This window comes from Boleophthalmus pectinirostris, unplaced genomic scaffold, assembly GCF_026225935.1.
Source record: "Boleophthalmus pectinirostris isolate CB_2022bp ecotype Guang Dong unplaced genomic scaffold, ASM2622593v1 HiC_scaffold_16, whole genome shotgun sequence".
In the NCBI taxonomy this organism is placed as follows: domain Eukaryota; kingdom Metazoa; phylum Chordata; class Actinopteri; order Gobiiformes; family Gobiidae; genus Boleophthalmus; species Boleophthalmus pectinirostris.
Genome location: NW_026571095.1, coordinates 25,856,566 through 25,884,337, shown reverse-complemented (window position 1 = coordinate 25,884,337; position 27,772 = coordinate 25,856,566). Strand labels below are relative to the sequence as shown.

The 27,772-nt window shown below is 37.2% G+C and overlaps 1 protein-coding gene across 1 annotated transcript in view; it reads left to right on the top strand.

Annotated features, from left to right (window-relative positions):
* Positions 1-27,772, top strand: part of LOC110153464 (rho GTPase-activating protein 29-like) — a 106,985-nt gene that overhangs the window by 29,707 nt on the left and 49,506 nt on the right. Inside the window, 1 exon segment of the mRNA XM_020917363.2 lies at positions 22,825-22,968. Coding sequence (XP_020773022.2) covers positions 22,825-22,968 — 144 coding nt within the window.

The following is a 27,772-nucleotide window of genomic DNA, read 5'->3' as shown; positions in this document are numbered from 1 at the left end:
TTGCTTAAATTAATAGTTATGGTGATTTTAATGCTTTTCTTTTGTGATTTTTATGTCTTTCTTATTTTGTAAAGCACTTGAATTACTTTGTGTATGAATTGTGCTATACCAGGGGTGTCAAACTCAAATTCACATAGGGACAAAATTAAAAACTGGGACTAATTCGTGGGCCAAACTAAATATTTATTGAAAAATATCAACAACATCTGCATGTTTTCTTCTTTCAAGATATGTAATTTTAAATATTTTCTTATTAAAATACATGTTTAATAATAGTTTTGCTTAAACATTGAATCCAGAACAAGCAAAATATAAAATAATAACCAAATTTTAAATAAATAATGTCTCTATAGCCTATCTGTATGTTTGATATGATCTCGCGGGCCAAATATAATAGATAAAAAACAGATGGAACTACGTAGACCATGATGCTTTGGTGTTGTCAGTGCAGACTACATGAAGAAACAGCTGTTATTAAACACTTTTAAATCTTAATTCTTCATATTATAACAGTACCAAAAGCTTTTCAAGGCTTTTAAATATTCACAATCACGGTACGATATTTTTATTTCGATATTTTGTGGAGGCTGACAAAACTATTTCTTCATCTAGTCCGCACAGAAACAGAGCAAAGGATCATGGTCTATGTAGTTCTCTCTGCTTTTTTAGCTATTGCTGCACCATAACTCTTAATTTAAGCAAAAAGACTTGTAATTCGATATATTTTGATCATCTACGATATTATTGTGAGACCTTTGACGATACGATATCCCAATATTTCGATTATTGTTACATCCGTAATATTAACTTTCTGATAGATTCCATTCTAAAATTATTCTGCTAAGGTATAATTTTGTTTTTTTCACAGTTTTAATGCCTGTTCAAATATAATATAATAGTGTCTAGGTTCGATATTCATTTTAGTAATAATTTGTATCTGGATATCGATTTCAAAACAAAACTTACATCATCTTCTTCTTACATTTTCTTACATCATCTTCTAGTTTGTGGAAGTATAAATTATATATTTTCAACACTTGTAAGGGTAGAATGTAAGAAATGTTGAAATAAGCCAACACTTTTAGGCTTCTGGACAATGTATTTTGAAACTTTACCTCTCACTGACCCACTTCAGGTTTCTGGTCCTCCTGCTCTGTTGCCTTAAACATGCAAACACAGTGTTCTTTGTGATTGTGTAAAAAACGCTGTACCTGATTTTTATGTTATATTAAATGTGCAACTTTTTGGTTGGGGGTCCGTCACCTGTTTGTTTGTATTGATAGGTCATTGCTCTGCCTGAAATGTTCCACAGTATGACATGAAACAGCTCTACCTTACATTTATTCAATTACAGGTGGTTTTATAGCTGAAAAATACCTACAAAAACAGGTATTCTGACTGTGAGCGGGGTCACCTCTTCACAGATCTGACCTGTAACTTGGCCTGGTTTAGTTTTCATGATGATAAAAGGCTTTAATACCATATTGTGAAACATTCAAGACAAAAGAATAACATCCTCTTATATAAATGTATGTACAGTAAGTTAAAAAAGTACACAATATGCTGTAGTTTTCTACTGTCTTGCTATAGCTGCAAGGTCAGTCACAAACACATTAAAAAAACGAACACTGCAAACACTGCACAATGGCATTTAGAATAATAAATAAATAAAGTTTGTGAAGACTGCATTTTAAGATATAATAGTGTGCTATAATTGTAAAAAATATTCAAGGGCATCTTAGTTTAAAAGTTTTATATTACACAAAATTGATTCTTGTGAGCTTTTTGTCATGTCATAATGTTGTTACCTCATCAAAAACATACCTGAAGTTGTGTTTTGTTTCATTCACACATTTGACTAACCCTTTATTATTAGTCTGTCTACATCTCCAAAGCTCAAAATGCTCTGTTCCACCTTGTGATGTCACGAAGCGGTAGTTTTCAAGTTAACAACTACTTTTAATTTAGACGAGATTGACAATTCCAGGGGTGAAATTCCCAAAATCCAAATGATTCTAGTGAAAATGTGTGGAGTTGAATGAATGAATAAATGTTTATTCGGACAGTAATACATAGAACATGCATAGAGAACATAAATACATAGATATAACACATGAAGTAAATATTTCTTTTCTGTAATAATAAGCGAAAACAAATGTCACGCAGATTTTACTTGTGTCCGAAAAAGGAAGTGGGAGGACGTAAATACTTATTTAACCCCACCCCTTTTTTCTAGTGTCCCAAATTAACATAGAACATATAGACGTCTCATTTCCTTTACAATATAAGATATAATTCACAGTACCTGCATTTCAGTTGAGTTGAAAAACAAGATCGAGCATTTCCCGTGTTACTACATGACATCACAAGGTGGTAAAGAGTGTTTTCAGTTTGGGAGAAGTACTGCAGGATTTGTGTGTTAAACATAGTGTAAAATATTTGTCACAACCGCTTCATCTTCCATTAACTGTTAAGCGTAGTTGCATACCGTTGTTTTACTCTTTTACTTCATTGTTTACTCGTCAGTTGTTGTGTGAAGCTCTCAGCCAATCACAGCGTGCGAAATGAAATACTATGGATTACCTGGATTGTACTTTTACTGAGCGAAATTCTTGCCTAAGTAGAATGGGTGTTACTTTGAAATACCTTGACCAGAGTGGTTCTCAAACTGCGGTCAGGGTGCCATTGACGGTACCCAGGCACTGACAGCTGATTAGATCTTCTGGTGGAGGGTCTATCCAGTGCATTTCTTCACGGAGATGTTGTTGTTTTCTCTGGAATGTTTCACAGTATGGCATTAAACCGTTCTATGTTCAGGGAGACCAAACCGGACCGAGTTACAGGTCAGATCTGTGGAGAGGCGACCCCGCTCACAGTCAGAATACCTGTTTTTGTAAGTATTTTTGAGCTATAAAACCGCATGTAAGCGAATAAATGTGAGGCAGAGCTGTTTAATGCCACACTGCGGAACATTTCAGGCAAAGCAATGACATATCCATAGAAACAAGAAGATAACAGACCGCAGCGAGAAAAGTTACACAGTGCACCTTTAAAAATACCTTCAAAAAGTCTTGCTATGACTGCTTCTCGCCTTTCCACAGATCTGACCTGTAACTTGGCTTTGTGGCACCACCTATCTCCACGGTTATAGAAAAATATAGACAAGTAGACAGTTTCATTTACTTGGCCAAGGGAACAATGTTTAAAAAAATATGAGCTATCTTTTACGGGGCAAAGAGAGCGGGACACTTTTAAAAAACTGGTGAATTTTTTGCTGTTTTTGCTTTTTGCTTAGTTTATGTTTTGTTGCTAATCTGTGTGTTGTTTTTGCCGGTCTTTTAAGTGTTTTGTGAGCTTTTAGTTTGTGTAAATCAGTGGTCTCTTTTCCTTCAGAACAAAAGTAAGTCTCCCTGAGGCGGTTCCCATCTGTCCCTGTCAGAGCTGCTCAGGCCTGTCCCATGTGTCCACACAGAGCTCTTAAACACTGTTCTTATCAGAGGAGAAGAGGAGGAGCTGAGGAGAAAAAGAGGAGAGGAGCAGAGGGGAGGGACAGAGGAGGAACTGAGGAGAAAAAGAGGAGAGGAGCAGAGGGCAGGGGGCAGAGGAGGAGAAGAGGAGAAAAAGAGGAGAGGAGCAGAGGAGAGGAGCTGAGGAGAAAAAGAGGAGAGGAGCAGAGGGGAGGGGGCAGAGGAGGTGAAGAGGAGAAGAGCAGAGGAGAAAAAGAGGAGAGGAACAGAGGAGGGGGCAGAGGAGGAGAAGAGGAGGTGAAGAGGAGAAAAAGAGTAGAGGAGCAGAGGAGAGGAGCTGAGGAGAAAAAGAGGAGAGGAGCAGAGGGGAGGGGGCAGAGGAGGAGAAGAGGAGAAAAAGAGGAGAGGAGCATGAGGAGAAAAAGAGGAGAGGAGCAGAGGAGGAGCAGAGGAGAGGAGCTGAGGAGAAAAAGAGGAGAGGAGCAGAGAGGAGGGGACATTGGAGGTGAAGAGGAGGAGCAGAAGGAAAACAGAGGAGAAAAAAGGAAAGGAGCAGAGGGGAAGGGGCAGAGGAGAAGCTGAGGAGAAAAAGAGGAGAAGAGAGGAGGGGGCACAGGTGGAGAAGAGGAGGAGCTAAGGAGAAAAAAAAGTGAGGAGCACAGGGGGGGCACAGGAGGAGAAGAGGAGCTGAGGAGAAAAAGAGGAGTGGAGCAGAGGGGAAGGGGCAGAGGAGGAGAAAAGGAGGAGCTGAGGAGAAAAAGAGGAGAGGAGCAGAGGGGAGGGGACATGGGAGGAGAAGAGGAGGAGCAGAGGAGAGGAGCTGAGGAGAAAAAGAGGAGAGGAGCAGAGGGGAAGGGGCAGAGGAACAGAAGACGAGGGTGCAGCGGAAAGGGCAGAAGAGCAGAGTAGGAGAGGGCAAAGGGGAGGGGTTACAGGAGGTGGGGGCAGATGGGGCAAGGAGCAGAGGTACCCCGTCACACTCAGGAGGAGGATGACCCAAACAACAGGATTAGTCTGGGCTTTTCTCTGGGCTAAATGGATTTAGAAACCTGTAATACTATACAAGTACTTAAACCAAATATTTTAACATGGGACAAAATTGGGACATAATTAGTGATTTTCAGTCCATCAATTCAGTCACTCAGGTTTTATTAACAATTCTCCTTTTCTCTTTACTTATTGGCCTGCTCTGATAAAACTATTCCAGTTCAGTTCATTCTTAAACTAATGCCCAAACAGTGTGGTCCCAGTCTTATGTGCTTTTCTAAAGAGGGAATTTACTGTTATAAAAGGGCGGCAATAGCTCAGTTTGTTCAATGATCTGTAGGTTGGCAGTTTGAATCTCGCTCTTGACATAAATTGATTGGTCAGATCCACTGGCCCACAAGTTGACTGGTGTGATTCTAACTCCCATAAATGAATGCTGGTGTATGAATATCTGTGTGAATGAGTGAGTGGTTCCTTGATGTAAAGTGCTATAAGGGCCTTGAAGGTGGAAAAACACTATATGAAAAATGTGACCATTTAATACTTACCATACCAGTTTTCTTTTTCTTTTTCTTTTTTTACTAGGAAGTAAAAACACCACCTTATTTGCACAAGTATTAGTCTAGTTAATTATTTTTTCATTTGTCATTGTCAGTTTAACATTGTGTGATCAAACAAATGATCTCATTGTGATCTACTAAAAGTGTTATTCAGACAATTATTATCAGTGAATTATTGAACTCTAAGCATTGGATTATGAAGAAAATAAGACTTGTCATATTGTGACTATCCCCATTATATAGAGTCTATATAATGAGTTTATTTGATAATAAAAAGCTGCCATTTATAGAATTATCAGTATTAGGGGTGTGCAAAAATATTGAAATATTGATATTGTGTCGTTTAATGTGATGATACATTATTGATATCATGGGCTGCTGTATCGATATATCGCCAAGAGTATTTTTTGGTTTATTTTACTAAATTATTTTGTTACAGCTACAGTTTTTTTGTTGCTTGTTTAGAGGAAGAAAACTTGTTTATTTGACGTTTTCACTGTTTTGATGATTAAAATGCTTATCTTTCCAATTAACTTTGCACAAGAAGTGGTTTAACAAAGACTTTTAGTATCACAGCCATGAGTTAGCCTTTATTTTTTGCTGAACTGTATCGAATCGATTTGAAATATATCGTATCGAATCAAAAGTTCATTGTATCGAGGTATGTATCGTATTGGCAACTTCTTAATGATACCCAGCCCTAATCGGTATACATTTGTATTTTTGACTTAACGCTGCATTCTCATCTACATTTTGGATATATTTACATGAAAAAACAAATTGCATAATACCTTTATTTAATACTATTTTGCTTTTACTATACTTCTTCACTATTTTTGTTATAACCTGCAGTGGTTTACTACAATCTTCTAACAATACATAATAAATATAATATTACAATTATACAAAAACTTTTGCCCTTTTAATCCAAACACTGTAAATGTTGTGTCATCTTTCAAACAGACTAAAAGTACCACTCATTCAAAAATATTGTGTAAAATGAGTAACAGCTTGACTCACACTTAGAGATATGAGTAGAGAGCCTTTTGAATGCTCTTCTTTGTCATCTGACATGTCATTCAAAAAGTGGGGCTGCTGAAAAATATCTTCTACTTTAAATCTTACACATCCCCCAGCCTCTTCAGCACCTGGAGTTCACTCTGCGGTACACTCCCACTGTTGAAATGACTGTCATGTTTTCCTGGAAAGAGAATGACCCAAAAAAAGAGACGTGAGTCACTAAGAAAGCTGTAAACCTGTTAAAAACAAATGCTGTAATGTTGTGTACTCTTGTGTGTACTTTTGTGTGTACTTTTTACACAACAAACAACCATAAATGAGATGTTATTGTGAAAAACTTTATGCCGTCCCCATAGATCTGATGTCGCAAGATTCAATTGTTCTTAGTTCCAGCAATTGTTTTAATAACATGAAAACCGTTGATTCATACAAAAAATATCAGCTTACCAAAACAACACCAAGGAATTATCTCCAGAGTAAATATTGAGTAAGAATTCTGCTGTTTTGTTTTTCTTTTTTTTACTACCAACTCACTCAGCCCAGCTTGCAGCAGTGTCAAAAACATGGTGGTAGATTTGTGCGCGTCCTTGGCCCAAGCATTTTGAAACAATAGCTCTTATTTTCTGTGTACCGTAAACAAATGTTGCTATTGCTGTACTGTAGTAACGAGACTGTAAAAAAGAAAACATGAACAATGCAGTGCTCTATGAAGACTGGAAGAGGATGGAAGCTACCTGGACGACTGAGGGATAATTACACAGATATAAGACCTAGGGATGGGCATTCGATTAAATTTTCTTAATACATTTTCTTAATTTTCGATGAATCATAAACGTTTTTATATTAACATGATCATCATTATTATTACTATTACTAATCTGCATAAATAAACTCAACCAAAATAACCACTATAGAATCCACATCAGCCCGTTTGACATTATAATGTGGTTAATGCAGCTTTGGGCACATTTGTTTACGTTTTACAGAAATGAAACTTAAAACCACATGGCTCATTTGCATAAACTATAAGCGCTCTTTCCTTGTGCGCTGATGCGGTTCAGCTCCTGTCGGACTAAAAGACATGACTCAGTGGAATATATTTGTTCTGAGTTCTTCTCTCAAACAGAAAACACACTATTCCACCTTGTGATGTCATGAGGAAATACAGGAAGTGCTCCACTGTGTTTTTAAACCATCCATACATCTTCTCGAGAATCATTTTCATTATTTCAGACCTGGAACTGCCAATCACTACTGAACAAAAGGTAAAAATGGTAGCTGTTCACTTGAAAACTACCACTTCATGACATCACAAGGTGGAACAGAGCATTTTGAGCTTAATGTGTAATGAATAATGAATAATGTAGGGTTACTCAAACATGTGTGAATGAAACAAAACACAACTCCAGGTCTGTTTTTGAAGAGGTAACAACACTATAACATGGCTTAAAGCTCACAAGATTCAATTTTGTGTTATATAAGACCTTCAAGAGACATTGTTTTGAAGATGGGTATTGTGAAAAATCAGCTTCTGTTGGACTAAAGGACCCGACTCAGTGGAATATATGTTTGTTCTTTCCGTGGCAGATGATGATGATGGTGAGTCTGTTCTGTGAGTGTCGCGTTTGAGATGGTTCATGTTTTTAGAGATCATACGTGTGCAGGTTTAGAGCAGCAAATTTCTTTATTTTACATTTCATTCACTTTATTTATGTTGGTCACTTTATTTATTTTGTCTACTGTTGTGATGAAAAGGCTGAAAAGTGTTTATCTTTTGGACTCTTTTGGACTTTATGTTGCAGTAACCGGGATAGTGTTTACCATGACGAAACCGGAATACTCAAAAAACCCGATCATACCCGGGACACTGATGTGCACGTAAACACACTCACACTTCAGGGATATTGTGATCTCCAAGGAGGTGCCAGAGCCGAACCGTGGGACTGTGAGGCCGCAACTCCATTGTTTGTGCTGTCAAACGCAGCCTCGTCTCCTTACGCTGCACTACGCACAGCAACCTACATTTGGTTTGTCTATAATCATGCCCATCCCTAAAAAGAGCCCATGGTGATATAAAAGAAAGTGCTATGATTTAATGTTGAAAATCACATTCTGTTGTCTAAATAAATCATTGTAGTATCAGAATCTGTATCAATTATCAAAGTCTATTCCTTAGTATTGAATTCGAGTTTGCAGTTTTACTATTGTGGCTCGTGACAACCCTAGCAGCTATTTTCCCCTAACCTTTACGGCGAAGGAAACATTTCAGTAGTCCGAGTTGTGTGGTGTGGCTATCTCCATCCCCCTGACTGTAAAGAAACACAGGGCCGCTAGCTCTGTGCAGCGTTAGCAGGGGGTCTTCCTTGAAACAATACAGCCCCCTCTGTTATCTGCCTAAACAACAGCGTGGCCCCCGCGATCGCCATTCTGTTTCCACCACCTCCTTTGAAGCCTTTGTTGTGACAGGAGCAGTTGTCAGTGGTGATTTGGACCAGGGCTGAAAAACCAATTGCCACCGAAATCGCAATTCGAATGTTTTGAATTAGAAAGTGGACAGAAAGGGCCCATATTTTACTCTATTTTCTTTTCTCTGTCTCTCTTTTCTAATGTTTGCATTTTAAAAACATACATGGAGTTGTGTTTTGTTTCACTCATGTTTAACCCACAAAGTCTGCATATTTAGGCTGAGCTCTTCTCTCAAACAGAAAACACACTATTCCACCTTGTGATGTCATGAGGAAATACAGCAAGTGCTCCACTGTGTTTGTAAACCATCCTCACACCTTCTCGAGAATCATTTTGATTATTTCAGACCTGGAACTGCCAATCACTACTGACCAAAAGGTGAAAATGGGAGCTGTTCCCTTGAAAACTACCACTTCATGACATCATAATGTGGAACAGAGCATTTTGAGCTTTGGAGATGTAGACAGAATAATAATACGAGGTTACTCAAACATGTGAATGAAACAAAACACAACTCCAGGTATGTTTTTGAAGAGATAACAACATTATAACATGGATTAAAGCTCACAAGATTAAATTTTGTAATATAAACTTTAAGATGACTTTGTTTTAAAGATGGGTATTATGAAAAATCTGCTTTTTGGAACTTTCTACCATATTATAACATTGTTTCCTTATCAAAAACATGCCTGAAGAGCAGGGATGTGCAAAAACATAAAAAAAATATCGGTATATCGTATCGTTTAAAGTATCGATATCATGGGCTGCTGTATCTATATATGGCTTATTGTTGAGTAATTTTTGGTATATTTTACTAAATTATTTTGTTACAGCGCGACAGTTTTGTTGTGTGTTTAGAGGAAGCAGACTTGACATTTGACATTTTCACTGTTTTGATGATTAAAATGTTTGTGTTTCATATTGACTTTGCACAAGAAGTGGTTTAACAAAGACTTTTAGTATCACAGACCATTATTTTGTTATTGAACTGTATAGAATCGATTTGAAATATATTGTATCGAACCAAAACTGCACTGTATTGAAAAATGTATCGTATCGTGGCCAATGTATTGAGGTATGTATCGTATCGGCAACTTCTTGAGGAGGATTTAGATGTCTTACATGCATATTTGAATAATCTAGCATCTCCTGGGCTTCTATTTGAACCCTTCTTACAGATGTATAATCCTGTTCAAAGCTGAGCCCACGAGAATACAAAAGTATGATACAAAAAATACACTACAACTTCACAAACCTGATAAGATGTGCTGTATTTTCATTAGAGAAAATTGTGAAAGAGGAGTGACTCAGCACACAAATGGGAACTTATCATTAAATATAATAATACATTGTTTTTACAAATATAGCATCATACATCTTGACTGTTTCGTGAACTGTTTTGGAGTGTAAGTGCAAGAGATAAACAAATTAGCTTTGCCATTTTTATCTGTGTTTAATAAAGAAAGAAGTGCACTTATCTAAATGAACAGACAGTGTTGTGTGCCGGCGAAGTACAGATCGTTCAACTTCAGTAAGCAGTTTCTTTTCAAATACTTAATTCCCTTGAGTCGTAATTACACAAATCAACAGATACTGATGTTGAATGTGGCGGGTCAGGGTCCATTACACTGTTGCTAAAGTGAATTGCAATTATATATAAATGACATATAGTGTTTCATAAGATTGGAAAATAAATCTATATAGTCTGTCAAAGTCTGTCACTTATATGTCTGTGGTGGAAAACATGATTTGGCTGTCTTTTCAATAGAGTAAAGGTTTATTTATTTGTGTTTATTTGGAATTTGTCATTATATTATATACAAAAAATATTAAAAACTATATCCTGATCTATGTTATAATGTTGTTTACTCATCACAAACCTACCTGGAGTTGTGTTTTGTTTCATTCACACACTTTAACACACAAACCCTGTAGCTGAATTCTTCTCTGAAACGGAAAACACTCCATGTTCCACCTTGTGATGTCATAAGGTAGTAAAGTAAGTGCTCCACTGTGTTTTTAAACTCCATACACCTTAACTAGAATCATATGGATAATTTCAGACTTGGAATTGCCAATCTTTACTGAACTAAACATAAAAATGCAGCTGATAACTTGAAATCTACTACATCATCAGTGTTGGGGAGTAACAGATTACATGTACCGGAGTTACGTAATCAAAGTACAAATTATGAGTAACTGTATTCAGTTACAGTTACTGTTTCAATGAGTGGTAATTGGATTACATTTACTTTGTTGAAATAAATGGATTACACAGCGGTATTTTTCTGTTTTCACTTTTTTTTTTTCTGTAATTCCACTCATTGCCGGACACTAAACCAGGTCTAAAACCAGGTCTAAACTAGGTCTAAACCAGGACTAAACCAGGACTAAAACCAGGTCTAAACCAGGTCTAAACCAGGTCTATACCAGGTCTAAACCAGGTCCAAACCAGGTCTAAATCTGGTCTAAACCAGGACTAAAACCAGGTCTAAACCAGGTCCAAACCAGGTCTAAACCAGGACTAAAACCAGGTCTAAACCAGGTCTAAACCAGGTCCAAACCAGGTCTAAACCAGGACTAAACCAGGACTAAACTATGTCTCAAACAGGATTTAACAGGACTAAACCATGCTGTGCGGATCGTGTCTCCTGCTCTTCTATCAATAATATTTTTAATTTGGCTGAGTAAAGACTGGTCTTATTATTGTCTTTTATCAGACAAAACATCTTATGTGAAGATGTCCTAGTCTTTGCTTCTCTACAGCAAATCAAGTAATCCAAAGTATTCAGATTACGTTACTCACCTTTATTTAATGGATTACGTTACAAAGTACATTTTGGGGTATGTAATCTGTAATCTGTAGGGAAATACATTTAAAAGTAACCTTCCCAACACTGTATATCATGACATCACAAGGTGGAAGAGAGCATTTTTAGCTTTGGAGATGTCAACAGCCTAAAAATAAAGGGTTACTCAAACATGTGTGAATGAAATAAAACACAGCTCTAAGTATGTATTTGATGCGGTAACAACATTATAACAGCGCTTAAAGCTCACAAGAGTCAATTTTGCGTAATATTGGACCCTTTAAAGGTTCTACTGTGCACACAAACACATTATTTTAACATTGTCGTGGCTTTCACCAATGAATTCATGTTGCGTCTGCTGTGGCATTACCAGTAATTCGTTCAGGGCGTTTGTTTGTCGTTGTTACCATAGCGCTGATTTTCTTCGTCCCCCATTTTGTTTCCCCTCACGTCTTTTCAAGAGCAGATTTGCTTAATTAACATAGATCCTTTTAGAGCAAATGAGCAGCCGTCGTCTTCAGTACAGATAGGCCTACTATGTCTGGGCATTCTCAGGTAACTCATTATGCGTCTCTTGTCATATGGTAATAGCACGTTCCACTCAAGTCGTAGATAAATTAGGTTTCAGAGTGGAACAGATAAAACAGAAGAGTGCCACAGTTACATTGACTGCAGTGCATTTTCTTAAGTAACTTTTTAATAAACAAAGGATTGAATGAGCTATTTCTGTGTATCATTCATTCATTCGTTTTTCAATATAAAAACAAAACTAAGAACGATAAAATTTTGTCTCCAAAACCAAAATGAAAAACCAGGACTAAACCAGGGCTAAACCAGGACTAAAACAGGTCTGGGACCAGACCAGAACCAGACTGGGACTGAGAACAGGACTTAGCTTGGGATCAGACCACGACTGAGTCCGGGACCAGGCCAGGACCAGGCCAGAACTGAGACCAGGACTGAGAATGCGACCAGACTGAGACCGGGGCCAGACCGGGACCAGGACCAGGACAGAGACCGGGACTGAGACTGGGACCAGACCAGAACTGAGACCAGTACTGAGACCGGGAACAGGACCAGAACAGAGAGTGGAACAGAGACTGGGACTGAGACTGGGACTGAGACCGGGACCAGACCAGGACTGAAAACTGTTTAGTCCTGGTTTAGTCCTGTTTTAGTCCTGATTCAGTCCTGGTTCAGTCCGTGTGCGGCGCAAAAGTCCCGCATTGCAGCTTAAGTCACGGAAACGAGAAATGGTCATTATCCGTTTTTTCCATTACTCAAAAACAAAATCGAAAACTGAAAAAACAAATCATTATCTGTTTTTTCATTCCAGTTTTGGAGTCAAATAATTAAGAAAACAGTTGTTTTTTCATTTTCTAATTTTTGGTTTTATATTGAAAAACGAATGAACGAATGATACATGGATTATTGAGCTACACTACCAGTCAAAAGTTTGGATTTAATTTAGTTTCTTCTTTATTTCCATGATTATTTACATTGTAGATTCTCACTGAAGGCGTCAAAACTACAAATGAACAAATATGGAATGTAGTCAACAAAAATAAACTCAGAATAACTCAAAATGTAAATAGCCACCCTTTTCTTTGAACCCTGATTTGCACTTTTTGCATTTCTTGACTCTAACATGAAGAGCTGTGAAGTGAAAACCATTTCAGGAGTCTTCATCCAGAAGCTCACTGAGAGAAGGATCAGTACTTTGAGAATCATCCAAAAAGTTACAGAGTGAGTGAGTATATTTGGATGTATTTTAATTGAACAAAAAGCGCATAAACTCATCGTGGTGAATAATTACGATGCTCTGAATGCATAATCTAAGTGAGGAATACCTTTGGACCACTGCAGACGATCTGTTTTTCACGTTTTAAGACAGTCAAATTCCACGTCAGGCAGCGAAAGGATTCAATTAACCTTCATATTCTGAACTTTCCCAGACAGGCAAATATGTTTATGGGCCATTTCAGACTTCTACTATTACACCTTGAACTCCTGAAGAGGTTTTCACACGTGCACACGGAAGAAGAGAGCTCAAAAATCTTACGAAAAATTCCTAAATTAGTGGGTGTTTTCCGCTCCAAACCCCTCAGGATAAGAGTAAAACTATTCATGCTCGGACTGGCCTCACCTGCTCATCTGTCCCAGGGCACAAGGGTCCTGACCCCACTCCACACTCACACACTTTGAAGTGACGCTCCCAATTTAGCACTCCTTTTTTTTTTTTTGCTGTCTTAAAGGTGCATTGTGTAACTTTTCTGATGAAGATGTCCTTGCTTTGCCTAGAATTGCCCACAGTATGACTTTAAACAGCTCTACCTTACGTTTATTGAGTTACAAGTGGTTTCATAGCTCAAAAATATCTCAAAAAACAGGAATTCTCACTGTGACGAGGTTGCCTCTCCGCAGATCTGACCTGTAACTTGATCTGTTTTGGTCTCCATGAAGATAGAAACGCCCCTCCACCAAAAAAGTTACACAATGCACCTTAAACAACATGAAAAACAGCACTAGTCCGATCCAATAACCGATATACCATTTCCAGCTTTAGGGTTTCAGTTTCCTGTTACATGGTGCCATTTTGAGGACATTTGACCATTCAAAAGAGAGAATATTTTGTTTTGAAATGATAAAGGACCCATATTACGCTATTTTCTGATGTTATAATATTGTTTATTCATCAGAAACGTACTTGTTGGAGTTGTGTTTTGTTTCATTCACACTTCTAATGCAAAAATCCTGCATATTTAGGCAAATAAGGAGTTCTTCTTTCAAACAGAAAACACTTTGCGATGTCTTGTGGTAATACAGGAAGTGCTCCATTGTGTTTTTAAACTCCATACACCTTCACTTGAATCATTTGGATCAATTCAGCCCTGGAATTGCCAATCTCTGCTAAACTAAAGCTAAACGGTAGATGTTAACTTGAAAACTACCGCTTCATTTTAAGCTCAGATGGAGATGGTGTAGAACTTACAAGAGTCAATTTTGTGTACTATAGGACCTTTAATTGCTGTGGTAACTAGGGCTGGATATTAGAAGAATTGCCAGTATGATACATACTTCGATACAGTGCACTTTCGATTTGATATGATTAGAGATGTAACAATAACTGAAATATCGCGATATCGTATCGTCAAAAGTCTCACAATAATATCGTGGGCTGTCACAATACATCAGATTACAAGTTTCTTTGCTTAAATGCATTGTTTTATAGAAGCAACATCTTATGAACATCAGAAACTACATATCCCATGATTCATTGCAGTGCAGACAACATGAAGAATTATGTTTTTGACTTGAATTCTTGGGATTATGAGGGTAATAATTCACGCAAAAATCTTGTTAAGGTATTTTAAAAGCTAAAAAGTGTCCTATCTAGAATTATATTAACCTCAAATCAATATCGCAATAAATATCATACTGTGAGATGCAAATCGTGATAATATCGTTCCAAGAGATTTGGATATCATGACATCCCTAGATACGGTATATTTCAAATCGATACAATACGGTTCAATAAAAATAAAGGCTAAATCATGGCTCTGATACTAAAAGTCTTTGTTAAACCGCTTCTTGCGCCATGTTAATATGAAACAGAAACATTTTAAACATCAAAGCAGTGAACATGCCAAATGTGTTGCATAAATGAGTTTCCTTCCTTTCAACAAGCAATAAAACTGTAGCACTCTAACAAAATAATTTCGTAAAATACACCAGAAAATACAGCAGCCCATGATATTGATACTGTATCATCACATTAAGCTATACGATATATTGATATTTTGATATTTTTGCACACCCCTAATGGTAACAGCCTTAACTTCATCATTCTGAAACCCATGGATGAAACTATTAAATTTACCTTTTGGACATTTTCCACTTTCTTATCAACAGTATATCCCTTCAGGGCTACCGTACCTTATACACAAAACACTAACAAGACTACTGTATACTTTCCTGGTGCACAATTTCAAGCTAAAACCCCGCACTGTACCTTTAAATTAAACCGTCCGTGTTAAACAAGCCTCCAGTGAAAAGCTTTAGGCGGGGGCTCATTTTCACTCCCCTTGTAATTCCTTTTAATGTCGCAATAAATCCTGAGCGACCCCTCCCCTCCAGTTAGTGCGGTCTTAGCCTTGATGAAAAGCAGATGACTGACTTTTCCATTCTAGGTCCTGCTCACCTATTGTCCTCCCATGCCCACTCGCTCCACCGATACGGGGCTAGAGTCACTATCTTCCTCCCCTGTGATTATAGAGAGGTATTGCGTGCTCCTATTTAATTGTTGCTTTGTTTTCGTCAGATATAGTTCTCGGAAAAGGGCTTTGGATTGCTCTGAGATCTGAAGGATACCAGGTGTTTTTTGTTATTGCTGGAAGTGTTGTCACGATGCTTAAATTTTATAAACTCCATTTCGTTAAAATGCACAGACTCTAATTCCCATGCCGCGATGATAACAAAAAACATTATTTATTTAGACAATCGAATGTGATTTTCAACATTAAAGGTTACACAAAATTGACACGTGTGAGTTTTAAGACTTGTCATAATGCTGTTACCACATCAAAAAACATGTACTCAGAGTTGTTTTGTTTCATTCACACATGTTTGAGTAACCCTTAATCTATATCTCCAAAGCTCAAAACGCTCCGTTCCACCTTTTGATGTCATGTAGTCGTAGTTTTCAAGTTAACGCCCACCTCTTACCTATAGTTCAGTAGAGATTTGGCAATTCCAAAGCTGAAATTATCCAAGTGATTCTCGTGAAGGTGTATGAAGTTTAAAAACACAACTGGGCACTTGACGTCACAAGGTAGAACAGAGTATTTTCAGTTTGAGGCAGGAACTCAGCTTAAATCTGTAGTGTTAAATATGTGGGCCTGAAACAAAACACAACCCTGGGTAGTTTTTCTGACAAAAAACATTATGAAATTGATTAGAAAATAATGTAATATGGGCCCTTTGAAGCATCATATTTTCTTTTATATTAGCGAAATCCGTGTGTCATTCGTTCATTTGTTTTTCAATAAAAAAATAAGAAGAAGAAAATGGAAAAACAACTATGTTCTTCATTATTTGTCTCCAAAACCAAAATGAGAAAAAGGATAACGATTCATGTTTTCAGTTTTTGATTTAGTGTTTACATTTTTCCCGTTTCCGTGACTTAAATTGTGATGTGGGATTGAACCAGGACTGAACCAGGATTAAACCGTTTTCAGTCCTGGTCTGGTCCCAGTCTCAGTCCTGGTCTGGTCCCAGTCTCAGTCCTGGTCTGGTTCCGGTCTCAGTCCCAGTCTCATTCCTGGTTTCAGTTACCGGTCTGGACCCGGTCTCAGTCCTGGTCCTGGTCCTGGTACTATTCCCGTTCTCAGTCCTGGTCTTAGTTCCTGTCTTGTCCCGGTCTCAATCACGGTCTGGTCCTGGTCTGGTCCTGGCCTCAGTCCTGGTCTCAGTCCTGGTCTCAGTCCTCGGCTCAGTCCCCGTCTGGTCCCGGTCTCAGTTCTGGTCCTGGTCCTGTTCCTGGTGTCAGTCCTGGTCTCAGTTCCTGTCTGGTCCCGGTCTCGGTCCCGGTCTCAGTCCTGGTTTTAGTCCCAGTGTCAATCAGGGTCTGGTTCTAGTCTGGTCCCGGCCTCAGTTCTGGTCTCAGTCCTGGTCTCAGTCCCGGTCTGGTCCCGGTCTCAGTCCTGGTCCTGTTCCTGTTCCCGGTCTCAGTCCTGGTCTCAGTTCCTGTCTGGTCCCGGACTCAGTCCCGGTCTCAGTCCGGTCTCAGTCCCGGTCTCAGTCCCGGTCTCAATCACGGTCTGGTCCTGGTCTGGTCCCGGCCTTAGCCCCGGTCTTGTCCCGGTCTCAGTTCAAAAAATCAAAAACTGAAAAACAAATCGTTATCCATTTTTACATTTTGGTTTTGGAGACAAATAATGAAGAAAATAGTTGTTTTTTCATTTTCTTATTTTTGGTTTTATCTTGAAAAACAAATGAACGACTGATACACAGATTTAGCGACCTTATGTCTGTGTCATCCCTCAGTGGTCCAGGTCGGTTCCATAGTGATCCATGGACTTACACTAGTCTTCGTGCTCTTATATTTGTTCTGACACAGCTCCAGATCCTCTTAAGTGTTGTCTGGGTGCGAGTGTGAACACGGGCTGGGCGTTGGCTGAAGTGTCTTGCTCAAGGCTTGAACTTGGATTCACCCTTCCATTTATATGATGACCAGTTTACCACACGAGCCACTGTTGTCCCACTGTGGCGTCTGTAATTATGACAGACTGTAAAATATTATAAATGCTGTCATCTCCCTTGCCTTGTTTGGCTCGGCGGACATTGTTTTCATAGCAGGACAGTTGACACTTTAGGATATATGGTTTACAAAATGAGAGAAGAGGAGTGTTTTGAATGTGTTTAGAGCATTCCTGCCGTCCACAAATGTAATCTTCGGAAACCACACGGAAAAATGTAACCTCTCCCATTTGTTTATCACAGGAGGAAAAGTTTGTATAAGAATCCGCGAGGAGTAAGCACGAAATGTCACCAAGTCTGTCCCTGTTTTCGGAGAAGTTTGGAAATCGACTGTATTTAAAGGCGCATTGTGTAACTTTTCTGGCGGGGGGTCAGTCAGATGCTTTTCTCCGTGAAGATGTTATTGCTTCATCTGGAATGTTTCGCAGTATGGTGTTAAACCTTTCTATCTTCATGGAGATCAAACCAGACCAAGTTACAGGTCAGATCTGTGGAGAGGCGACCCCGCTCACAGTCAGAATGCCTTTTGCGTTTGTGTTTTGTGCGTTGTGCTTTTTTATTTTTGAGCTATAAAATCAAATATAATTGAATAAATGTAAGGTAGAGCAGTTTAAAGTCATACTGTGGGACATTCCCAGGCAGAGCTTTGACATATCCATGGAAACAAGCAGTTGACGGACCACTAACAAAAAAGTTACCCTGTGCTCCGCTTATGCAAATGTTTGATCTTTCTGACAATGTTATTTCTTCATCAAAACATACCTGAAGTTGTCTATTGTGTTTTACTCACACATGTTTACTGTACTGTGGTCCAGAGCAAGAAAAATATCTGGTGTAGGCTTTTTTTTTTTGCCAAAACGTTATTTAAAAAATAAATAAATAAATAAACTTTTGGACATTGGCCATCTGACTGTGCTATGCATTTTTTCACTTTTATCTTGCTGCTCCTTGTATTTGCACCTCTACAAGAAGTTTTTACTCACACATGTTTAACACACATATCCTGCATATTGAGTTCTTCTCTCAAACTGGAAACACTATTCCACCTTGTGATGTCATTAAGCAGTGACACAGGAAATGCTCCACTGTGTTTTTAAAGTCCATACATCTTCACTAGAATAACTTGAATAAGGCAACCCTGGATCTGACGTTTTTTTAAGCTACATCTATAGTTTGAGCCTTCATGCTGTGCACCAGAAGATATGAAAGACTTTTCTGTAGCAGTCTCAACTTAACAAAGTGTGAAACTAAAATATGTTTGTTTTTATTTTTTTTATATATATATATATATATATTATATATATATATATATATATATATATATATATATATATATATATATATATATATATATATATATATATATATATAGCCAACAACATATGGTTGTTCTAGTGTAATGCAGAGTAAATCAGCTTAATTGAGACTAAAACATAGCTGACTACCACTTGATGATATCACAACGTAGGACAGAGCGTTTTGAGTCCCGTTTTGCTTAAAGACGTGTGAATCAAACAAAACACAATTCCAGGTATGTTTTTAATGAGGTAATAACATTCTAACATGGCTAAAAGCTCACAAGAGTCAATTTTGCATACTATAAGTTCTTCTAAAAAGTTTAATGCATCAACTTAATATATATATTGTATATTGTGTGAACTAAGGAAATGTAGAAATGGGCAAAAAAAATCAAGCTCCATAGAAGTCATTTCAGCCATCTTTTTTTTTTTTTTTAGCAATGTCACCTTTCTAATCTATCCATTGCTCATTTTATTACTTAGTTCATTTTACTAAACCACTATTCATGTTATAACAATAGGGATATTTTATTGTAATTAATTTCTGGTTGAGGGTCTGTCCCTACTTGTTTCTATGGATATGTCATTGCTCTGCCTGGAATGTTCCACAGTGTGACATTAAACTGCTCTACCTCGCATTTATTCAATTACATTTGGTTTTAGAGCTCAGAAATACCTAGAAAAACTGGTATTCTGAGCGTGAGTGGGGTCACCTCTCCACAGATCTGACTTGTAACTTGATCTGGTTTGATTTCCATGAGGATATGAAGGTTTAATACCATACGTGAAACATTCCAGACAAAACAATGGAGAAAAGCAAGTAAACACTTGATAATAACTACACTTTTAATAGCCTAAACAAATATTAAAAGATAAATCTGAATTATCTTACACTTGAAAAACTTCAATATCTCATATTTGCTCACAGATAAATTCCCAATATTACTTGCAATACTATTTTGACTCACACAACAAAACACTGCACATAAATGTTTTGAAAAGTGTCAGTTGTATTTGGGTGTGTTCAAAGACAGACCACAAAGCCTTACCTATCTCTGCAGATACAAAAGTCGTCTATTGAACAGGAAGTTGCATCACCGCATCGCAGCTTCTTCCTGTCCTATCTACTGCTCCATGTCCCTGCTTTAATTGTTGTTTTGTTTCTTGACAGATAAGGTTCTCTGAAAAGGCTTTGAAACACTTTTATCTTGAAGGACTCCAAGTGTTTTTCATTCATAGTGATACATTGTAAGGTGCTCACAATAGAACCTAGACATTAATCAATACAAGAAACAGGTATTAAGAAAACGGGAACATTTAAAATAATCTTGAAATATTACAGAACTAGTATCAGATTATGTGGTAATGTTATTGAAACAGTTTTTTAAATGATTATTATAGTGGTATTAAAATCTGTACTGAATATTGAGCTTTAGGCCTGTTTCTTAGTGTCAAAATAACTTGACCTTGACATTTTTGTTGCGATAATCTGGTAAAAAATGAGATACTAATTGATACTAAAACTAGTATCGAATCTAGATACTCATTTGAGCAGGTATCGATACTATAAAAAGTCACTTTCAACGCACAAATGAACCTTTCTTGAATAGTTTTAGAATGATTTTAAGCTGTATCAGAACAAGGCCACGTGGTAAAATAAAAGAAAGTACTATGATTTAATATTGAAAATCACATTCTATTGTCTAATCATGTGGTACTGGAATCGGTATTGAGTACTGAGTTACTTTTTTAGTATCAAAATCAAGTGTTAGTATCGTGACAACACTAACCTGAGGTTACAATGTCAATGTGATTCGTTTCCTTAGAATTATAAGGTCCTCTTTGAAGATTTTGTCAAAATTTTGTTAATCATGCATTCTTGTTTCTGAATACATACTGTAATTTCTCCAGAGAGCAAAAAACCCGCAAGTGCTCAGAACGTTTAAGGCAAGGCAAGGCAAGTTTATTTGTAGAGCACAATTCGTACACAAAGTAATTCAAAGTGTTTTACAGAATAAGAAATACATTAAAATCACAATAAAAACAAATCAGAACATAAATATCATCATAAAGTTAAACATTAAAATAAAAGAGAGAGAGAGAGAGACATTAATTACATAAATTAGAGAGAAGAGCGCAGAATGAAAATCATATATCTTAATTCTAATGAGGACAACAGGCCCTATTGTACTACACCCAGATCATTTATTGAACAGGAAGTTGCATCACCGCGTCAGCCCTTCTTCCTGCGACCTATCAGCTGACTCCTTTCACCGGCTCCGACCACAACGGCCGCTGTCTGCACGTTTACGAGTCCTCCACCCTGAGATTCACACCAGAGACTGTAGTTTCAGACTTAAGAAATGACAAAGCTTTAGTTAGGTAAAGTACAGTTGAAGAATGGGAGGAATTATAACACCTCATAAATGAACCGTGAAAAGTAATGAGTAATAGATAAAAATGTGAGATTGTGAAAGTCTCACGATGTTGTTGAGCGCTGTGCAATTTGCAATTAATCAAATTTTAATCAAGATTAGGGTTAGTATTTCCTGAATAGCTTTAGAACGATCTTGAGGTGTATCAAAACAAGTATAACAGCACATAGTTTGGCACACTCCCATGGAACACATATACATTGAGCTAATTCTACATGGTAATATAAAAGAAAGTACTATTATTTAATGCTGACATAAAGAATAAATAAAATAACAGATATCAGAAACGGTATTGAGTATTGAGTGTATTCGTTAGTATTGAAATTGAGTCTGCATTCAAGTTATAGACTCACTAATCGTCAATTGGGTCTTTTCTGTTCTTAATTTGGAGCAAGACGTTTTGTAAAATGACAATTATAAAAAAGTCTGTATTGTTTACAGTCATAGAATTATAACAGAAAGACATTTTATTTGTGTTTAATAAGACAAAATAGAAATCAAATTGAAATTGATGATATGAAGGAAAAAAATCATGATTTTTTTTGTCATATTGCTCAGCCATACTGTTGTTTTTTTATGGTAATGATACAACATGTAAAACCTAAAGCAACTATATAAAAATACACATTTAAATGGAGAAGTTTTGCCATGATACTGAAATTTTAGTCTCAGTTTCAATACTAAGGAATAGACTTTTCTGATACCGATTCCTGTACCACAATGATAATAAAAACACAATTTGCTTAGACAATAGAGTTTTGATTTTAACATAATTGTTCTAAGATCATTCTAAAGCTGTTCAGGAAAGGTTCATTTCTGTCCCGTGACTCTTTTTAGTATCAATACTTGCATAAATGGGTATCTAGTTTTAGTATCGATTAGTATCAGATTTTTGATATTTTTGACAACCATAAAATGAAGAGAAATACTTCAAAAACTGCATGAAATAAAATGATTCAAATCTGGATTGTCAGTCTTAATGGAACTTTGTAGTGCGTCTACTTATGACTCATTTGTAGCATTTGTAACTTAAGGTTAAATTTAAGTTCTCTATTTGCATTGTGTTGTGTCTGTTAAACTGCAATGAACCTTTGTGCCAGTTAGAAATAGCTACATTTGACATTGTGACGCACACTCATATGATTTCCTTGTATCTTTCTTGTTCATAGATTGAGGAAGTAATGCCATGCAATCCTCAGTTGCATTGTCCCTGCATTTCCATAACATTTAGGCTGAACTTTAATTACTTTTTCAGACTAAAGAAAGTACATCTGTGGAAATAGTTCAGATAGAAATGTAAGAGGTTTACCTTTGAACGTGATCGAAGGGAAAGGAGAGAGTGTCTGTGCTAATTGACTGTCACTATCCTTATCTATTATGTAGGCAATAAATGTATTTCATGCGAATGCCTTTATCTGCTCTGCTTCAGAATCTTCAAATAGATGATTTTATCGAAGAGTGTGTGTTTTTTTTTTACTAAATTGTGAAACTAACCCTGTATTTTTGGTGTTGTTCCTCTTCAGATCTCCATGACGACCTCCAGCGTGTGGTCCAGGAGCGTCTGTCCGAGCTGCTCCGTGTCCTGAAGGCCGTCATCGGGAAACACCAGACCCTCAACTCCGTGGATATCCTCGGAGCGGCCGGCACCGTCATCGCCAAGGTCAAAGGTCAGTGGAACGAACACACCCCAGAACTGGAACACCTTTTTGATACGGTTGCACAATTCAGCTGATCCAATCTGTTATGGATTTTTATCAATGAGTCAATCAAACAAACAGTATTTATAAAGCATTTGTCATATTTGTCATATGTAGAATTAAAACAATTTTGACCTCAAGAGCTATGCATCATATCTACATCAGCGAAACTGCCCAAACACACACAGGTCTTTTAAATTGGACCTATTATGCAAAATCAACGTTTCATGTTATAGTTCTCAAGGTTGTATTTATGTTTTAAGTAATCTTTATACTCCTGTGTCCAAGATGTCATAGCTCTGATCAACCCCGTGTTGGGTTGCATAGCCATTTTGGTACAAATGTGGGGAAAAAAGCGCATCTCGGAGCATGATGTGTGGTTATTAGGGGTGTAACGTTACATGTATTCGTGCCAAATATGTACGTTTCTGTACGGGACGTTTGGTTCAGTGTAGGGCAGTGCATGAGTGAATTTGTGCAATTTGTGTGTGTTTACATTTCGCCACTACATGTGCAGCGTCACGGAAGACTTGGCTCTTTAATATTCATGAGGGAACTTGTCCGTGATTAGGGTGACTGTGTTTCCTGCCACACTTTATAGTTAGGGTGGCCGCCTTAACAACAATTGCAACACCGCGTTGATTGCGTCCCTCTGAACCAACCACGTGAATCCTCGCAAAACTATGTTCGTCACGCCCCGGCCCTCACTTTCGCCTTCTGCGGGTGTGACCCTGAGGTCAGAATCCTATTATGGTATGTTGACCCACCCTATAGAATATTGACCACCCTATGGAAATCTATATTTTATTAATAAAGAACTTGAATTCTATAGAGAAACTTTGAATATTAATACTATATCTGCAAATTAAAACATATTGACATATTTAAAAGTGTTTTTTTGAAGAACTCAGGTGCTCAGATTTTTATGTCGATTATAACTTTTGAATGTTTACTTAGTTGTTTAAACATATTTTACCAAAAATGAGATAAGTAGTTATTAATTAGTTAGGTCATCAAAGTGATGTATAATGATTTGGAATCTTGTTAAAATAGACAGACACAAAATAGACCATTGCATAAATTGACATTATGATTAAGGATTATCTGAACATAACAAACTAAAAACATAACAATGTAAAATACAATATAAAAAGTGATAAAATTGCTATGTATATGCAATTTTAACAATACGTTACATTTACACAAAATACCAAGTCGTTATCCATCAAAATATTCCTTAAAATACCTACATAGTGAATATGTAGTAATATATAATAAAAGTAAATTACTTGAGAAATAATGATCGTATAAGTAACTACTAAAGAAAAACGTTAAGGGAGTCAAAATCCTATGGGGGGGGCACTTTACTATAGCGGTATGTTGATCCCGGGGTCAGTATACTATGGGGGTCAAAATACTATCTCACACCGGGACAGAATCTCATACATTTATTGTTTATTTGAGAATAGTTTATTTAACTTATTACCAAGCAACTATTTGCATTTATTTTATTTTCATTTTTGTATAATGTTAAAACAAATTGTTGGTTTAATAAACACAAATAAACAACAAGCAAATGGTTTAACATTTTGTTCCCATACTGTACTGAAAATGAACCGAACCATGACCTCAAAACTGTGTACCGTTACATTCCTAGTAGCTATCCATCAGAGGGGCCGACAGCTACACGGCACTTTGTTGTGATGACATTTATGGCGACATCAGCTCCCACTGGGCACCTCAGGATTCTAAAGCGGAAGCCATTTTAGATGAGCATTGCCATATAAAATGTCCAAATGGTAACAAAAAGAGTGTCATAGATTATAACTATATAGCAGACACAAGCACAGTATGTCGTCTTTAATACTCACTCACATGATTTTCATTTTAGGCTCTGTAAGATAAGAAAGAACTGTACACTCTTACAATAAAAGCAATATTTTATTTCTTGGGATATATCTGTAAACACAACAAAGCAACACTTGCAGCATTTGTAGAACAAGAATTACAAGTCTGTTTGTGTCTCACCCAGATGTGGCCTATTTATATTGGCACTAAATCTGACTATAACTTATGAAGCTGTGTGAGAACCAGCCTCTAGCTATATTTTATTGATCCAGGTAGGAAATTCTTCTTACGGTGTATTCCCAATTGCATTCTTATCCTGCATGGCTATATAAGAACTGAAGTACAGAGTGATATAATGGTAAAGCGCCTTGACCTGAATCCAGACAAGAAACAGGACATAAATGCAGAAAAGAGAGGCGGAAATAAAAATAGTTGGTGGCTTTACATTAAATGGTTTGCAGTGGATGAGAAAATATATGAGGCCAGGACATTGTTATGAAATATAAAATTAAAAAACATAATATATATACGGAAAGGACAAGATCTTATGCCATAAGATCTTGCAAAATCAAATTACACAAGATTGCGAAAAACATACCTGAAGAGGCCGTAGACGTCATCCATGCAGGTTTGAATAATTTTGAGATCTCTCCTGGGCCCTATTCAAACCCTCCTTACTTTTAGTAGTACATTTTTATCTAAACTCAGCCCGATACATAAATATACTTAAGTATGATACAAAACTGTACGCTACAACTTCACAAACCTGATTGCAGTAGTTTAATTAATTCATTCATTAATTGTTTATAATGCGACAGGGCTCGGAAGGGAGAGTGACTTAGTGTGGAGAGCAAAACAAAACTAAAATTTATTAAACATGTTAATACGTTGTTTTCAGCAAATATGGCATTTTCAGAGCAATAAAAAATAACTTGTTGATAAATATGTTGTAGGGATGTAGCAATATCCAAATTATTGTGATATTGTATCATCAAAAGGCTCAAAATAATATCGTGGACCATCACAATATATCGAATCTCAAGTGTCTGTGCTTAAATTCATTGTTGTGGTGTTGCAATAGCTAAAAGAAACAGAGGGAACTACATAGACCATGATTCTTTGCTGTGTTTCAGTCCAGTTTACACAATTAAATAACTTATTAAAATCTGAACTCTTTGGTTTACAGCAGAACCAAAGGCTTGTCAAGGCATTTTTAAAGGAAAAAGTAGTATATTCACAATGTTGTTAGCCTCTACCAAATATTAAAATATCATATCGTATCGTGAGATGCGTATCGTGAAAATGTCATACCGAAATTGGGATATTGTTACATCCCTAATATGTATAGAAGTGTAATACCCCCACTTTAACATTTTATTTCCAAAAGGAGTGCTAAAGTGACAGGAGTATTCAGTATACAAAAAGTATTCAACAAAAAAGTAAAAATTTAAAATGTGGAGTGAGCTATACAGTTTATTTAAAGGTGTCATTGTGCAACTTTTCTGTAGGAGGGTCCTAGACAAAGCAATAACATCTCCACGAAGACCAGCTGGTGACCGACCCTGCACCAGAAAAGTTGCGCAATGCCCCTTTAAATCTCAACTCGTCTCGTTCTCATGGTCCCAGTCTTGAGTCTAGTCTCGTCTGCAGCACTTAGTAACCAACAAAACACATTCTCACAACCTCTGGAATAAACAAAAAGTAATCTCACAAGTTCATCTGCTGGAAACGCGAGCCGTGGCAGAACTGAATCCTCTTCTCGACTTGCACACAAGAATTTGAAGAGCGGAGGCTACATACATGGGCCATAATTTACATTCCACGCTGCAGCCACAAAGGAGGCCCCAGCATCTACGGAGAGAGGAAGGAACGAGAAACATTGGCACACAAAATAATTCATATTTTCAACAGATTTCTTCATGCTTCACTCGGACCATTCGTATGCCAAAGTTGTCAACTCCGCACGAGCGACATCTTCACCTTTACTGCGGCGGAGGCTGTGCGAATGAAAAGAATGTATAGAGGATACAGTCGATGCTTTGCGGTGGCGTTGCATGTATATCTTATTGCGGATGTTCAGCAGTTACCATGGAGACAGCCCGATAAGTTCTTCAATGGTCTGAAAACTCAAGAACACATTTTCAGTTTGGTGTTAGGTGTTTGCGGTCAGGTTGTGTTCAAATAAAGCTCATTTTAAAGGTGCGCTTTGTAACTTTTCGGGTTGGGGCTCTGTCACCTGCTTGTTTCTAATGGATATGTCGTTGCTCTGCTTCAAAAGTTCCACCATATGCAAGGGCGTAGTTTTGCATAGGGACAGTGGGGACATGTCACAACCAATATTTGGGGAAGACAAAATAGTCCCCTACCAATATTTGCCATTTTATTTTAGTAAACAAAAATATACATTTATTCCAATATTTTTCCAAACTCAATAGTATTAATTTAACACGTTTTAGTTCACATTTTGTTTGTTAGACGTTCTGAGATGTGTTCTTACTTGGCTTCATCTTCAATTAAACTTGCCTTATAATGAGTCGATGCAGAAAAAGAGCGACTATCACCACAAGTACACCTCCCAAACGGAGAAAATTGCTTGGATATTACCTCACAAATATCTCATCACCAATAAGCAAAGGGACATTTTCTTCAAACTCTACATCGTTGTTATCCGGTAAAGAATCATCCCAGAAGGACAATGGACACAAACTGTACATTTTGCGAACTGAAAAATGAAACCACCTCTCACTTATTTTGGACCTGCCCAGACTCTGTGTGTTTTTGGAATGAATTCATAAAACTTACGCAGCTTCTTATCCTATTTTACCCTTTTTTTTTTTTTATAAAGATGTGCTGTTTGGTTTTTACAGTAGCATCCATGAAGACTGAAACTGTTTAATGCCATACTATGAAACATTCCAGACAACAT